The 16,837-nt window shown below is 40.2% G+C and overlaps 1 protein-coding gene across 1 annotated transcript; it reads left to right on the top strand.

The window, feature by feature from the left end:
* Positions 1-242: 242 nt before the first annotated feature.
* Positions 243-16,544, top strand: FBXL2 (F-box and leucine-rich repeat protein 2; the record flags this gene model as incomplete). Its single annotated transcript, XM_009083588.1, has 10 exons — positions 243-311; positions 398-493; positions 800-926; positions 1,122-1,196; positions 4,390-4,520; positions 8,419-8,479; positions 10,608-10,652; positions 10,940-10,996; positions 14,755-14,967; positions 15,943-16,544. Coding segments are annotated over 10 exons (982 nt in total), but the record flags the coding sequence as incomplete, so codon positions are not given.
* Positions 16,545-16,837: the final 293 nt, after the last annotated feature.

The following is a 16,837-nucleotide window of genomic DNA, read 5'->3' as shown; positions in this document are numbered from 1 at the left end:
AAATATCATATATATGATGTCTTTGCCCAGGTGGTATTTGAGAGAGAAACAGCACTTACCTAAGACAGAAACTTGCAGTAGGAAAAGGAAAAAGCAACCACTGAGATTTATTTGCAATTCCTCTGTGGCTCGAAGGTGAAGCTTTTGGCTGAGCTGGAGGGAGGGACAGGACAGAGTGCTCTCTAGTGACTGTGTTGCCACTTGGGACATTGTATTAACTCAGCTTTTTGTTGCTGTTTTAGGACCTTTGCACAGAACTGTAGAAACATCGAACACTTAAATCTGAACGGGTGCACAAAAATCACTGACAGGTAATTCAAAGAGGTTTTTTGATTGACATGAAAATCTGGAAAAAGAAGTAGCTGAAGGTATTTTTAGTGTGTCTGCTGTTTTGCAGCACGTGTTACAGTCTTAGCAGATTCTGTTCCAAGCTGAAACATCTGGACCTGACATCTTGTGTAGCCATCACTAACAGCTCTTTGAAAGGCTTAAGGTAAGAAGATTCAGTGTTTTGTCTTAAAGAGAAGTGTTTAAAGAGCTGTTCAAGATTTAATAAAGTTTAAAAAAATCAGTGCTGAACCTTAATACTGTGAATCAGCACTGACTGTTCTGTATCTAGGACTTTTTGGGTGTAAACCGTGGTGTTTGTGTGTGGTCTTTTCTCATGACTATTTTGTGGAGGCCTGGCACAGTCCACTGGCTAACATTAATTTCTAACAGTGTGTTTAATTTGGGTTTCCCACTGTTATGACTATTTGAAGGCTGGATTTAACTTTATGTATTTTTTTAATTCTCCCAGTGAGGGTTGCAGAAATCTGGAACATTTGAATCTTTCCTGGTGTGATCAGATTACGAAGGATGGTATTGAAGCACTGGTGAAAGGGTGTAGTGGACTAAAAGCTCTATTTCTTAGAGGTTGCACACAGGTACATAATTGCTTGGGTGATCCTTTAGGAATAAAATTTTATTTTGGGTTTTTTGAAATCTCCATGAATTAAAAATACCATTTTTGTTATAGTATTTTGTATAATATTGCAAGATACGTACATTCTTTGGGCTGCTTTGCTGTGCTTTTAATTTCTTGTTTCTTTTCCTATGTCCAATTTAATTACTAAATACAGTTAGAAGATGAAGCATTGAAACACATTCAAAATCACTGTCATGAACTTGTAATCCTGAATTTGCAATCCTGTACAGTAAGTATTTGAAGCTTCAAAAGATACATTCTCTAAGAATCAGAAACCGTTTTTGAATGCTAGTGAATTGATCTGCTACTTAAATAAGTCAAATAGTACATTTTTGCAGTAAACAGAATTTTGTGTGGAATACAGGTATTAAATGAGCTGACTGTTCCTACAGCTGAGTGTGGACTTGGAGTGTTGGGTTGGGTTTATCCCCCTCAGTGCATCTTTTAACTGTGGCAAGCTCTAGAGAAAAAATTAACTGCATTCGTTCAAATATCATGGACTGTGTAACGTTTTGGTCTAATCGTAATTTTAAGGTTTCTAATTGAGGCAAAATCATATTCTGGGCCATGTAGTTGAGACAAAAATGTAATGGCATCATAACCAAAGATGATTCAGAACCATCTAAGTGGCTTATTCAGTATTAACGGAAGCACATTTGTAATGAAACGACTGGGAATCATTCATGTACTCTCAATTCTACTTGGAGAACACAAATTAGATTTGCTCTGTTTTATATTTGCTTTTTTGTTGTTTCTGATGTGACTTCTTAGGAACGGGAAGGACCTCCTTTTAGATTTTAAATGTATTGAAGTCATTCTTTGCCTGCAAATATGCTTTAGGAATTACTGACATAAGTTAGAATTTCAGTGTTTCAGTCCTGCAGATTTGAATAATGAAGTTAGATTTTTGTTTATTTGTTTTTGGAAAGTTTTCTAGTTTTATTGCTCCAAGGTATCATAAAATCTGCTAAAGCTTTCAAAACTGTTTCACACATTATTCCTGAATGATTGTGGCATGGGACCATTTTTTATTAAGATTGGATGAAAAATTTTGGAGGTAATAGATTTCTTTAAAGTGTCAAACATTTTTGAGTATTAGGGATTATTAAAAGCTACATTTTAAAAATTGCAGAAATTAAGAACAATATGAATACAAAGCTGGAGCTTCCATGAGCCAGACAGAAAGAGAATTTGTCAGATGTTTTTGGTCTGAATTTAGATGCCCACGGAAGTTGGGCATCTAAAGGTAACAGGAATGAAAGGAATTTCCTTCTTTTGGTCAGAACCACAAATAAATAAAGTCAGGATGTAATTTCTTCCCCTTTCACTCTTCTATTTTCTGTCCTCCTTCTCCAAAGTCCTTTTTCTGCTGTGTTTTGCCTGAGACTAATCAGATACATCAAGGACAGCCTTTTCTGATTATTTTTGTGGAAGGCTCTGGAGCGGTCTGATGATAAACAGTTACTATCTTTCCTGCTTAAAAGGGACATTGGCATAGAAGTGTACCAGAGTTTTCCCTTGGCCAGGATGTCTGTTACGTAGTTCAAACAAAAAAAAAAGCCTCCTGAGTGAAAGTTTTTTTTCCCCTTTGAATTTTTTGAGCTGATAGTCTGTGTGTCCTATGTAGTTACATGTACTTTAAAGCTGGAGATGTGTCCTGCTTGCTGCTCCTTAGAAGCAGCCAGGAGCAGCCTGGCTCCTTATGATCAAAGGGCTAGCACTGATTTTTACACAGCAGGTCACCTCATGCTTTATATGATCCACACTGTAATTCTAGTGACTGTGTTTCGTGGACCTTGTAAAATGCCAGGCCAGCTCCAGCAGCTGTGGAATGAACTGATGTTAGCTCTGGAAACTGCACATCTGAAAGGTACCTTCTTTAGAGAAAGATTTTAGAAACTGAGGACTTGCAGGCATCTTTTGAGCACCTTTCTTTCCTGAGAGGCATGTAGGCATTGAAATCACTAGCAATTTCAGAATGGAAAATTTTCATATATAACTTGAGGGCTTTGTACTTGCAGCATAAAATTTACATAGTCTTTACCTCCAAACCAGTTCCTTTTCCCAATGATGGTGTCATGAGTATCTCTCAAAGGAAACAAAACAGCTCCAGGAAATTTTTGGAGAGTCAAATCCAGAACCACGTGACTGATGTTGGGCAAAACTTACCTTCTTACCTGTAGGTGATGCAGATCATCCTTCTGGATCCACAAAAAGAAGACAAGACTTCTGGCTTTCTGTCTAGAATAATTTTGACAGAACAAGTTGCAAATCTAAACTTCTGATACTCAAGTGCTGGGTTGGGGGAGGGAAGCACAAGGTAATCTCCCTTTGTGCTGAGCTACTGCTATTTCTATCCTGTTTCCATCTACGAAAGGTAATGTTTGTGGTAATAGCCTCAGAAAGATGCCATAGTTCTGTTAGTGTGCTCAGATTAGGGTTTATAAAAGGAATGTGTATTTTCTATTAAAAATACAGTAGAGGTCTTTGCTACTATTGGAGGAGTAATATTAAGCCAGTAAATAAAACAACCTGTTTCACTGTGAAGGATTAGTCATGCAGCAAAAAAATTGCATTCATGGTGTTTGGAGTGGGAGGAGGAGAGAAAACTTCTTCCAGAGTAGAAGACTTGTAAACAAAATGATATTTGCACACACTCCCAGTAATACAGTTCCTGTTGTGATTTTGTGTGCAGCTGCAGTGGGGCTATTTCTTGGAGTTCCTGTTTCAGAGAGAAAACTTTGCTTATTCATAATCCACATTTAGAGTTACTCTTTTCAGAATATCTAGTACAAAACAATTTTTGAAAAATGAAAAGTCCTCTTGAGATAAATCTTTCATCTAAAGACAACTCCATAGGGCAGGGAAAACTGGGTTTTTATGCTTACCTTCTATAAAGAATGGATTGTATGTAACTGTTTACCTATAATTCTTGCTTCAAAAATTATCTGAAGGTGAAGGACTTTTGCCCTTGGGTCCTACTGCTCCAGTGCAGGTCAGGTAGTTAGGTATCCTGCTGTCAGGCTTTAAGCTCTTTTGCTCTGTTCCTGAACTTCCACAGTCAATGGAGTGAAAGACCTGACTCTACAAATACATAAGAAACAAGCACAATTCTTTAAAAAAAGGAGTTGTGAAAAATCAAAAGCAAGGTGAAAGAGGAAGACAACACCAAACAACTCTCCCTTCTCTGCTTTGGACTGCCTTCGATTATTATTTGAGGTCTGTGGAAAAATACATAGAAAAGTAGAAATTATGTGTTGATTATCTTCAGTTGGCATTGCATGTGGTTTCCCAATGGCTGAACATTCAGGTTGCCATAGTTATATCCAGCCTGACACTAGCAGTTCAGTAGTATGTCTTGATTTTTGTTCTTAGCTGATAACTTGATAAGGAAGTAACTTCAACCTTCTTGTGTGTTGCAGCAAATTTCAGATGAAGGCATCGTAAAAATCTGTAGAGGATGCCATAGACTCCAGTCACTCTGTGTTTCAGGATGTAGCAACCTTACAGATGCTTCCCTCACAGCACTTGGTCTAAACTGTCCAAGGCTGAAGTGAGTATGTCATGATGGTGTTGTATGTCATGTTGTTATTGGCCTGATCTTAGAAATTCACTTCTGCAGATAATGAGCTGATACCCACAAGTTTGGTTTAGCTTTGTCTTGTTTGCATTACCTTTGCAATCAAAACATGAAGTTGGAAGTACCAGCTGAATGTAAACTTGAGGGCTTGTGCTCTGCAGCTATCATAACAATGTAGTTCACTGTATATTGGAAAAACAAGAGTTAATATATGACAAATAAAACATGCTGAACCTAGCAGTTCAATTCTGTGCTTCTAGCTAAAATATTTTAGGTACTAATTACAAGCCAGAAGAAAAGAAGATATAAAGCCCATTATTTTTTTAAAAGGTAAAAAGATCTGTAGTTGTGTTGTGTCTTGTGATGTTTGTACTCTGATGTGGTTTTATGAAGTTGTTTGTCTTGCAAAAAAAATAGCTAAATCATATCTGAGTATTATATTGACAAATTTTTTTTTATAAATGTGTTTCTAATACATTCTGCAGCACATCCTGGTGTTCTTAAACTGATGTGGAGTGTGCTAATGTCTTTGCAAGCACTGAGGACTGGTATCTATGAGATGTTTTGAGCAATAGGGGCTTTATCAGTTAAAAGCAACATAAACTCTTACATTGGTGTAATTTGTGCTAGCACGTATGTTTGGTGGGCTTTAATAACAAAGCTCAGTTATGCAGCAGCTCTCTGGTTGTAGAGACATGTAATACTTCTTGTAAGGTCTAATTTTAATGTAAATTAAATCAAAAGATCAGATTTTTGTATTACATTAAATTGCCATTTATGACAGTAACAGGCAGGAGTCAGAACTTGTTATGCTTAAATCACAGGTAATGGAGGAAAGCGTGGACTGTAAAAATGAGGGGAAGCTGCATTCAAGTACCAGTGTGCAGTATGCAGACACACAGTGTTCCTTTAGCTGATAGAGTGCAAAAGAGCTTGTGTTACTGTAGAAAACCTGACCTTAAGACAATTCCAGAGTGACAGTCCTCTTCATGTAACTGTATTTGTTAGGGGCTTTAGAGCCTTCTGGCACACTTCATTATGTTCCTTAGAAAGCTGTGCTGTTATTACTGGTCTTTTTCCATTTTTGGTCTTTTTGTCTCATTTTCTCAATTGACAGCTCAGATGGGAAATTAAAGCGTGTCTAAAGTGGTGTTAGTTGTGCAATTCTTTCCAAGGACAGTGCAGCTGTAGCAGGAATTGTTTTGACTTTGGTAGGTAAACTGTTAGCCCCTGTCTGTGCCACGAGGGGGAAGGCGTCTGCTGCTCTTCTCTGATAGTGAGGAGCAGTAGAAAGAAAGAAATTCTGCAGTGATTGTTGCCGAGGATTACTGCATGTTGGAAGGGCAGATGCTGCAGCTGATTGCAGCTAGACTTTTGGGATCATGTATGGAAAGTACATAAAATTATGGCAGAAATCAAAGGGAAAAGTAATTCCACACTTGTTGGTACCTTCTGAGTATTTAGGGGTTGAGTATGAAAGAAAACTCAGCTGCCTCTGTTGGACGTGCTGGCCCTGTTAGGACACTTTTGAGTATTTTCTGTGCTGTGTTACTCTCACTTCAGGGTCTTGAATGTCCTACTATGCTGGTTGCCATGATACTGCTCTGTTCTGCAGCTGTTACCACTCACAAATGGTGTCTCCTTAGAAAAAATCCTAAGCTTGACCCTTTAGTTATATTTCTTACCTCACATCACGATACAGGTGTCTTCTCATCCCTCCTTCTATTTGCTCTTTTTGGTGTTTGATATCTTCTCTTTTTTTTCATTAGTAGCACTTCGTAGTGATAAAATACTGGTAGCTGTTTTGGTGAGGCTTATCTAGAAAAGCACTTGTGAACCATGAATATCTTTGTCTGGGTGGGGCTGAGAAAGTTAGGATCATATTCCCTTTAACCCCACCAATGTTCTCTCCCACCTGCTGCTAATCAAACAGGAGTAGGGAGGTGCTGTGTGCAGAAACACTCCAGGTGTGCCAAGAAGACACCTGCAGACAATAAATTCAACTCTGAGGCCTGTCTGAGTGTTGCTTTGTAAGAATGAGGAATCTGTTCTTGGATATTATTTTGCCTGATCAGCTCCTGTGCTAGGGACTTTGTCGCAAATCAGTGGATGGGAAATAAATGTCAGCTGTATCTGGAAAGAAACAAGGTATCTAAGTAAAATTACTAAAACAAAAGCTAAAATGAGAACTTTTCTCATTTTCATGCTGACCAGTGCCTTCCCATCTGTGTTTCATACTGGGGTCTGATTGAATGCAGCATGTGTATATATAGCTCATTCTGCTCCCCTGAGTCTGCACACCAAATTTCAGGAAGGCTAGAACTAGTCTTCTGATTTCTTATTCCTCTGTTGCTATATTCATCTCTTCAACCAGATGTGCTGTAAGTACCATCCTCACTATTTTGCATGTGTCATTATCCCACCTTTAAAGTCTGAAATGTAATGAAGTGGGTTTCAAAGCAAGTGATTGTTGAAAGGAATTAGAAAGGGAACAAATGTGACCTGAATCATGTATTTCTGGTGGTGATGGTGTTTTTTCCCTTCCTATTTGGTATCTTAGGTAATTTTCAGAGTAGCCGAGAGTATTTTATGATAGGCTGCTAACTGCCCTTGATGGAAGGGTACAGAGTTTTCCAAATGCGAGTCTGGAAAGAAAGTGTAGAGTTGTTAGAACCATCCATTTGGGAAGAAGTACCTATCTTGTACCTGTTTGTTGGCTGTTCTTGAGTTCCCATCATCCTTCTGAACCTTGTTGAAGACTAGCACTCTGGAAGTGGGTTTTCAAGGGGCTGCTTACCTATACACACAGCTGCCCTCTTGCTTTTAGCTTGGAAGAGGCTGATTCAGCAAAGTCACAATCAGAGCCCCACAACGTGTACTTTAGTGTTGTATTTTATTCATGCACACAGCATGGCTTTTCCCTTTGCGCTTTCCCTCTAGAGAGGAGCATTCTAAGGACCTCCTAAACCAGTGGAAGGATCTAGATGCCTCCAAGTGTTGCCACACCAAGAAGTTATTTTGTCCATCTTTCCCTGTCTCCTCTCCAGTATAGCAGCAGTGTTTGCTGTGCACCTAGTTTGTGCTGCTCATTACACAGCGCTGTGGTTTCCTCTTATTCATCTCGATATTTACTCCACCTGTAAAGTCAAGAGTTCATTAAAAAAAGAGCAGAAGAAAACAAAGACAAGACGACACGAATGAGGTGGAGGTCTGCTGTGCACACTAGTGGTGCTGTTTGGGGCAGCTGACCTTTTATTGTCAGTGCTGCTTCCCAGTGCCTCTTGGAACAGTGTTAGGATTATCTTTCCAAAACACAGTGTTGTTTTCTTTAAGGTTGTGTTGGCATAGTTTATTGGTTTTGCTGTGGGCTTGGGCTCCTTGCTTTCTGGTAACTTGCTTCACTGTGTTTCATGCAGAGACTCTGAGGGAATTTCTAGTAAGCAGTTTCTCAGTTTTGGGGCTTCCCAGCAGTCTGTGTTTAGATAACGGGTTTTAGACACAGACTTCATCTGCATTTTCCTTAACTCAGGGTTTATTCCCCCGTATTTTTTTCCAGGTATCACATGAGATAACTTGGGCATTATGCTTTTAATGAAAAAAGGGGTTAAAATGCCTATTACTGTGTAGACTTTATTTGCACTAAATGTTGAGCAGATTTGAGGATTGAAATTTATCTGCTCTGTGACTATTAGAATCTCCTAATAAGCTGGATTGAAATCTGCTTTTCAATTGCAAGTCATTGTGAAAAATAGGCATATACATATATACATTTGCTATGGAGAGCTTTAAGTTGCACAACACAGATTTGTATCTCAAATGCATTTGCTTTTCTCTATGTTAATGCTTTCTTTAACATTTAAACCTTTTCCAGGATTTTGGAAGCTGCAAGATGTTCACATCTTACAGATGCTGGGTTTACCCTTCTAGCACGGGTAAGGGTTGTTTCAGAAGGTTAGAACTTGCCTTGTTTTCATTGCTGCTGAGCACCTGTGAGTTGATGTAGTCCTGCTGGGAATGAATATGAGAAAAAGAAAAATAAAGTAGAAAGAACCCAGTGGAGGAGGGGACTAAGAAGTTATTTTATTTCTGGATTACTTAGATCTGCAGCTTGATCTATTTTGACATCTATCATTGCATTTTTCATTTTTTTCCCCTCTCTTTTTTAGTATGTTTCAATTTAATTCATTGCGCTTAACATAATTCTAAGCTTGTGTTATGTATTGTAGCCAAATTTCCCTTATAAAGATGACACACACCCTTGTGATACTAGCATAAAAAATCATATATAGATATATAGATTGATGTAATATAATAGATTATATAATAGGTTATTCTGGGCATACCTTTAAGTTTCAAAATACCTTATACATTATAAACTGTAAGCACTTGTGCCCTGATTCATGCTGTAAATATGTACAGTAAGCAACATTGGTGGTATCAAATGCTTCAAGTTAGACTTGTATGCTTGCTGGTTTAGGAAATCTGAACACAAAAACAATGCTCTGTAAACAGGATTCATGTATGCTGCTGATAGATAGTGTGAATGAAAGGGGGGTTGTGTAGCCACAGTGGTTAAACAGTTGTTTTCTTATAGTTCAGCATTACAGCTCTGAGCTCTTGGTAGTCACCTGCTTTTGGTGGCTGCAAGTTAAACCATTTTTTACTATTCCTGTGAAAAATGGGTTGGGAATTGAGCTGAGCTGTGGTACCATGTGGTCTGCTGCAAGGTCACAAGGTTACATCATTTTTTTGAAGTTAGTCATGATCAAATACTGAAAGTACTTCTAAAAGCTTGCTTGGGACAGAGTCGCGGGAGAGTAGCCAGGCAGAAAGGGACCTGGGAGTTTGGACAGACAGGAAGCTGAACATGAGCCAGCAGTGTGCTCAGGTGGCCAAGAAGGCCAATGGCATCCTGGCCTGGATCAGGAACAGTGTGGTCAGCAGGACCAGGGAGGTGATTCTGCCCCTGCACTCGGTGCTGGTGAGGCCACACCTTGAGTACTGTGTGCAGTTCTGGGCCCCTCAGTTCAGGAAGGATATTGAGGTGCTGGAGCAGCTCCAGAGAAGAGCAACGAGGCTGGTGAAGGGACTCAAGCACAAGTGCCATGAGGAGAGGCTGAGGGAGCTGGGGGTGTTCAGCCTGGAGAAGAGGAGGCTCAGGGGAGGCCTTATCACCCTCTACAACTCCCTGACAGGAGGTTGGAGTCAGGTGGGGGTTGGTCTCTTCTCCCAGGCAACCAGCAGTAGGACAAGAGGGCCCAGACTCAAGCTCTGCCAGGGGAGGGTTAGGTTGGATATTAGGAAGAGATTTTTTACAGAGCGAGTGATCAGACATTGGAATGTGCTGCCCAGGGAGGTGGTGGATTCACCATCCCTGGAGGTTTTCAAGATGAGACTGGATGGGGGACTTAGGGCCATGGGCTGGTAACCACAGTAGGGTTGGCCTTGATGATCTTTGAGGTCTTTTCCACCCCAGCTGATTCTATGATTCTAGAGATCTCAGAATGTTGGCAAAATTGCTAGTGTAGCTGTAAAGTGCAACTTTCTTCCCACCTTAAAGCAGACCCTATTTCAATGTTTTCAGCATTCATTGGCAAAGCAGATTGGTTTTAAGGCTTCTTTCTAAAGTATTATGGCGAAGAGAGATGTTCCATGGGCTTAACTGAGTTTCAGTTTCGTGCAGGCTGATACACGCAAAAGTTGGATTCATCTGTGTGCAGATGGGTTGGCTTTAGTGCAGAGACTATAAATACTATGGGTTTGTATTGAAGGGGGAAGGGTGGGTGAGTACTGATCTGTGCTGATCAAACCTTACAGGGCGAGAGGGAGACATTTCACTTAGGCTGAAATGTAGAGGTTTGAAAGGGAGGTGCTGTATTGCTTGTTAATTCATTTATTTATTTATTTTAACAATTTTTTTTGTCATTTGATGGTGATCAAATACTTGGAAGGGGTTTAGCCCACAATTTCCTCTAGGAAGTTGTGCTGTCCCGTATTACTAACTATGTCTCTGTGTTGTTTTATTTCATCTTCTGTTTATCTGTGTTTTGTTTATTGTAGAATTGCCACGAGCTGGAGAAGATGGACTTGGAAGAGTGTGTTTTGGTGAGATTTAATATGAAAAGGAATACTGAATGTCCAGTGTAAGAATGCAGTGCATTAGCACTTTCAGTTAGATGTACTTTGGTTGTCATTAATAGTGCTGTGTTTATGATAGGAAATAAAGATAATTATTGGGAAATTCTATACAGGGAAATACTTGGAGAGTAACAGGTGATGGGGTGTTTTCCAGAAATAACAGAACTTTCATCTGGTAGAGAAAGATACCTTATTTGAGGGTTGACTCTCCTGCTGTCTTTTGCTTATGGCTGTTTGGTTTCTTTTATTTCTAGATAACTGACAGCACATTGATACAACTTTCCATACACTGTCCTAAGCTGCAAGCATTGGTAAGTGTAACTCTTTGTTTGTGACCTTTAACGTGTCTCCCCAAACCACACACAGAGACAAGTCCTGAAACACAAACCCAGGCTGTTCACTCTGTCTAGAAAACATTCCTGATGTACAATAATCCTGTGCAAAACATACCCAAGTTTCATAAGTATTCTGCAAGCAGGACATTATTCCTAAAATATTTATGTGCATTGTGTGATGAAAAAATGTTACCAAAACAGTGAGTAATAACCAGACAGATAATATTTTATGGTTAACATCCATCATATTTGATTACTTACATATTTGGTTGAACTTAAAAGTACATAGATCCTTTATAGATACTGTCAAGTGTTTGGTAATGGTTTTCTTAGGGAGTATGACACTTCACATCAAATATTGAATAAACAAAACCACCCAGAGAAGATAAATGTAATCACTCTAATCAGTTTAGCATGCAAGCAGGTTTCCCAAGGACTACATTTGCATAATAAATTATGGAAGGTTGTTTTGAACTCAGCGTTTGAACATAATTGGAGAGGATTGAGATGCCTTTGGTGGGGTACCCTGCTCAGTGTATTTCTAGGGAGTGGGGGTTAGAACTTCCAGATTTTCAAGTGGTGACATAAATTTGTCAGCTCTTCAGTCAAGAGACTCAAAAATTACTACATTGTCCTTACAGTAGGAGCTCCTGTATGTTAGGGCCAGTTGTCCTATAAGTGTAGATTTGTTATACACTACTTAGATCTATGTGAAAGAAAAGTATATTTATAATCTGTTTTTAGATGGGATTAAAGGAAGGTTTGCTGCTTTCTTAATTAAATTGTGTTGTGATTAGTGTTACTCAGTGTTACTAAGGTAGCAGCATGAGGCAAAATGGCTTTTAAAAAGGAGCTTGTTCACTACTTTTTATTGTTGTTGTCATGGGTTTTTTGGCTTATTAATCATCTAGCCTTATTTCTGCACCATAATTCTTGATGGTAAACCAAATCAGCTGTCAGGAGATAATGGAACCATTTATGTGAGACATATTCTGTTCTTTGGCAATGGACACGTTTTTGTATTGTAATCCCAGTTGTAACCAGTTCTTGCAAGAGATCCTTTGCACCAGTTCTGGCAGTGCTTCAACAGAGATATCATAAAACCTTGTATTTATTCAACACTCCCAAGCATTTTAGTCCAAACCTGCTCTTGTTTGCTGGCCTTGGTGTGTTAGCCCACAGACAGGGAAGTGTGGCACTGGTAAAATACATTACCTTTTCTAAGGAAACTAGAAAGCTTGATTCTTCTGTTGATGGTGTATCTTGTGGGTAGGAAGGATAAAGACTCAAAGATTGTGCACAAACAGTGATGGCTGAGAATTACAGGAAAAGCAAAAACAGACTAGCAGTTGCAAATACACTACATGAACTAATCTTGATGCTTCAAATGAGAAATCACATACTGTTGATGGTCCTGTAAACTCTTATGTGGCTGTGCTTTAGTGCATGTTTGGGTGCATTTTCAGTAAAACAGATATTTTGGAGCTGCAGAGATCAGATTTCTTTTTTGTTGTTTGGACTCGGGAGATGGTGGAAATAGGCCAAAGCACTGTTAGACCAATTATAACCAATTATTAACCTTCATGAGTATCAGAGTACTCCTGTGCTTTATTACATACTGAGCTTAAGAAGTAATTTTTGGTGAAAGTGTTTAATAATGGGACAGATTATTAGAGAAACTGTGAAATACTCATGATATTCCTGGAGATGAGAAGACGATCGAATTCTCCAGTTAAGTTGATCACACTGATTCTTACTCTCATAGTATGTCATTTGATTTATGCATAGCATTTAGTATGTATTAAGAACAAAAAGAATTTGGCCATATTTCTTTGTTCCTAAGGTTTCAAGCAATTGTCTTTGTAAAATTCCTCATTATTAACACTTCATAACAGGCTTATCGAGTTGCAAAAATCATGTGGTTTAATGTGAAGTGTGTATCATTTGGCATCTTTGTTTTACAAAGTTCTACAAACTCAGCTGTACATCCTGTATTGTCCTTTCTGTACCAGATACTGTGTCTCAGGAAAGCTGATGTTATAAGCTGCTTACTTCCTGGAATGGAAGACTTTTAATTAGCCAGCAGACTGCTGCCATAGCCAACAGCTTCACAGAACCTCCTGTCCTTCCCTGAAACAGCAGATCTGCTATAAATGTTTGTTAACCCTGCAGCTGCTGATTGTTCCCAGGCTCCAAGTGCTCACAACACCTACAGTAGGTACAGGAGAGAACCAAAGTGTTTGAAGACTTCATGGACTGGCAGCATGTCAGTGTGTCATGAGTTAAAACACTCAATAGGGGCAAGTGCTTCATTTCTGTTGCCTTTTGGAGACAGTATGCACTGGTTGTGGTGTTGCTTGGAGTCTCTGCCAGCTGCTCACACTTGGTGAGTGAGTAAAATTGGAGCAGCTGGAGCTGAGATGGCTCCCTGCCATACTGGAGACAGGGTGCAGACCTCCAGCCCCTTATCTGGTTACTTGTTCATCCCGTTGAGCAAAGGAGAAAAAAAAAAGTTGAGGGGCAAATTGTTCTTAAGTGCAAGTCCATGCTTGGTAGCAGGTAAAGTAAGGGTAAGGTTGGTAGCCCTCAAGTTTCCTTGTCAGGCTGAACTAACAGAAGATGGATGTGTTGTACTGAGAGGTGGGAAAGATGACATGTTAGAGTCAGATGATTGGCAGGAGGTGCTTTTGAGCACTACTGTTTGCTTGCTCTGAGTTAAGAAGTGCTTTTGGGTTGCTGCAAGTGTTTCTTCATCAGTTGCTGTCTGAAAAAAAGCAACTTGTAGCAAGGAGATACTACTTTAGAAGCAGACACTGTTAGGCTTAGAGCCAAGTACAGGCAAAATAGAGCTGAGCATAAAGCAAGGCTTTATAGTAGAGTTCATAGATCCTGCACATTTGCAGTGTGGAAGACTTGAGAGCACTCATCTCACTGGTGACAAAGAGTGGTTTTTTTAAGCCTCATCTAAGGAATGCCTGTTTCCTGTTGTTGTCATCATCCGTGCTTCTCCAAAAGTCATGAATTCCCTAAAGGAACAAAGAAAGTGCTTTATGTGGTGCCACTGCCTGAGATGCAGCAACTTTTTCCATGTTCTTGAAATTCAAGGGAGTAAAAAAATATGCTGAAGAGGAGCAGATTTTTTTGGTTATGCTGAGTGTTGTAGGAAAGACTGCTCGTGCAGCAGTATGAGATGTTTATTGCTCCTTGTATGTACAGCCTCAGGTGCTAAGTGCTCACGGTTTTCTTTGAAATCATTATTTGGCAAATCAGTCCAGTCTGATAGTTCTTTATCTATGTGGACATGCACAGGCTTGGTCCTGGTAGTATGTGAGAACATGGTAGCTGTGAATCAGCAACCCCTGTCAGTAGATCCTCATCGATTCCTTTTATGTTCTTTAAAGCTGTCTCTGGTTTCTGGCACAGTGCTGTTGGCACCTATTGATATTGGAGGCGTGGGAGAATTGGAACAGAATTCCCATGTTCATAGAGCAAAGGGGCCTGAGGAGTTTCACCAGTGATGTTTTGGGACTCAACTTGTTTTGAAGCAAAGTAAAAATCAAGTACAGCCGTTAAATAAAGCTGTTTCTTTTTTTATTCTTCTGGATTTCAGCTGTACACTATTTGTAACTGCTTAACCACTGGAATGAAGAAGGTTGAAGAGGACTTCTGATGTCCAGAGGCTAAAGTAACTTAGGACTGAGTGATGTTGTTAACTGTTTGCCTGTCTGTTTTAGAGTTTATCTCACTGTGAACTGATCACTGATGATGGGATTCTTCACCTGAGCAACAGTACATGTGGTCATGAGAGGCTGCAGGTCCTGGAGCTTGATAACTGTCTTCTCATCACTGATGTGACTCTGGAACACCTGGAGAACTGCCACAACCTGGAGAGAATTGAGCTGTATGACTGTCAGCAAGTCACAAGAGCTGGAATCAAACGGATCAGAGTATGTGTTTACTGACTTGTTCCCGTGGGAATGCCAGAGCTGTTGATACTGCTAGAGATTGTATGAGCCCTTACAGGTGTCCCAGGCAAGGAAGGCTGGATAAACAGTCTGACTGTCATTCTGTTAGGTCCTCACCTCTAGGGCCTGTAGCCTCTGTGTATAAGCAGCAATAATTGTCAATGTCTGTTTATAACCTCTGACACTTTTGCTGTCGGAATGATGTGAGCTTACCTTTTGCTTGCTGCAGTTTTTCAGATACAGGCCTCTGTGTGTTTGGGATGGTGTAGTAGTATTCTTTAACTCTCCTACGAGGAATGCTAATACATAGAGCCAGTGGTAGAACACCTGTGTGGATACTTCAGTTAATGGGCTGCAGGGCCCTTAGGCCCTGGAATCCAGCCCCAGCCCTTCTCTCTGCATGCTTTGCCCATTAGGTCAGGGACTGTCTGCCTTGGGGGGCAGTGTTTTAGCCTTGCTGTTAGACTTGTCTGCAGCTTTGTATCCAAAATTTGTGTCCAAACATTTTTGCATTAGAAAGCTCATTCCTGATAGTGACTGTTGAGGACAGATTCCCAATTCTATTTCATGCTGCTTTTCAGGATGAGAATATGGGAGACAAGGTGCAGACAAGTCTTCTTTCAGTCACCAGGCACCCATCCCTCTCTCCCCTGCAGCAAAACACATGCCTCTCCTGATGGGGAGCTGTCTGGGCTGATCAGTGCTGTGTTGAGAAATCAGTGGGAGCCCTAAGCAAGCTGAGTGCCCAGACATTAGTGTGCCTTAGCTGTATGGGACACGAGGAATTAGATAGCAGCAGACAGCTGGACTGGTATCCAGTGTTTCCTTTTAGCTAACCAACCTTAATCAGAGAGTACTTCTTGGCAGCGGTTGAGGTGTACTGCTTCTCTTTGCTTTGCTCTTTCCAGTTCTGTTTCTTTGTCTCCCATTATAATAATGCAGACTTCTCACCCACAGGCTCATCTACCTCACGTGAAAGTTCATGCTTACTTTGCTCCAGTAACTCCCCCTCCTTCGGTCGGGGGGAGCGGACAGCGCCTCTGCAGATGCTGTATTATTCTTTGACAGTAAGTGCAACCACACAGAAAATTGTGTTATTGTTGAAGAATGGGACTGCAAGGCAGCAGAAGGAGTCGGTTTCCTGACAGTCCTAATGGTGGTGTTTGGTCATCCAGTTTTGTGACAAGAAAAGTGTTTTTTTTCCAGGTAAAAATCTTAACGTAATGTGCAGCTGTGGATTAAGTTGGTGATGCTTTGGTTTGTATTAGTAACTCCTTCCTTCTGTTGGCATGAGAAGTGCAGTACCGTGTAACACGTGTGGGCATTGCAGCATAGCAGCTACTTGGTGAAAGTTCACTGAACTTGGAAGTTACTTTGCATTTGTAAGCACTATTTGGTGTGAAGCTCTGATGTAACGTGGGGCTCAGCCAAGGAACTGGACCTGCTGTTCTGTAATATACATGACCGATTCAATATCAGGTTTAAGGACAAATCAGCTTTAGCAGATGTTGACCAAAAAAAAGCAAGGTAATCATAAGCTCTTACAGTGAAACAGCAGCTTATTCTTTTTTCATGATTCAGCTTCGTATTTAATTACATAACAGGACATAATAGGTAATGTCAAAAGGTAAGGTAGTACCTCAAGATAACTATATAAATAGAAATCCTTCCCACGTTTTTGGACTTGATTCAGTTGAACTCTGCTCGTGCAAAGCTTGCCCATCACTGATGCACGTCTATGCCCGATGCCATCAGCCTTGCAGAAGGGTGAGAAATCCACTGTGGTAGAGCTTGTGCACTCTACTGTAACTGGCTGCCACAACCATACATGGTGCTTACTGTAATGCCATTC

Source organism: Acanthisitta chloris, unplaced genomic scaffold, assembly GCF_000695815.1.
Source record: "Acanthisitta chloris isolate BGI_N310 unplaced genomic scaffold, ASM69581v1 scaffold20451, whole genome shotgun sequence".
Lineage (NCBI taxonomy): Eukaryota > Metazoa > Chordata > Aves > Passeriformes > Acanthisittidae > Acanthisitta > Acanthisitta chloris.
The sequence above is the reverse complement of the archived record's forward strand: the minus strand, read 5'-3'. Positions and strand labels throughout refer to the sequence as shown.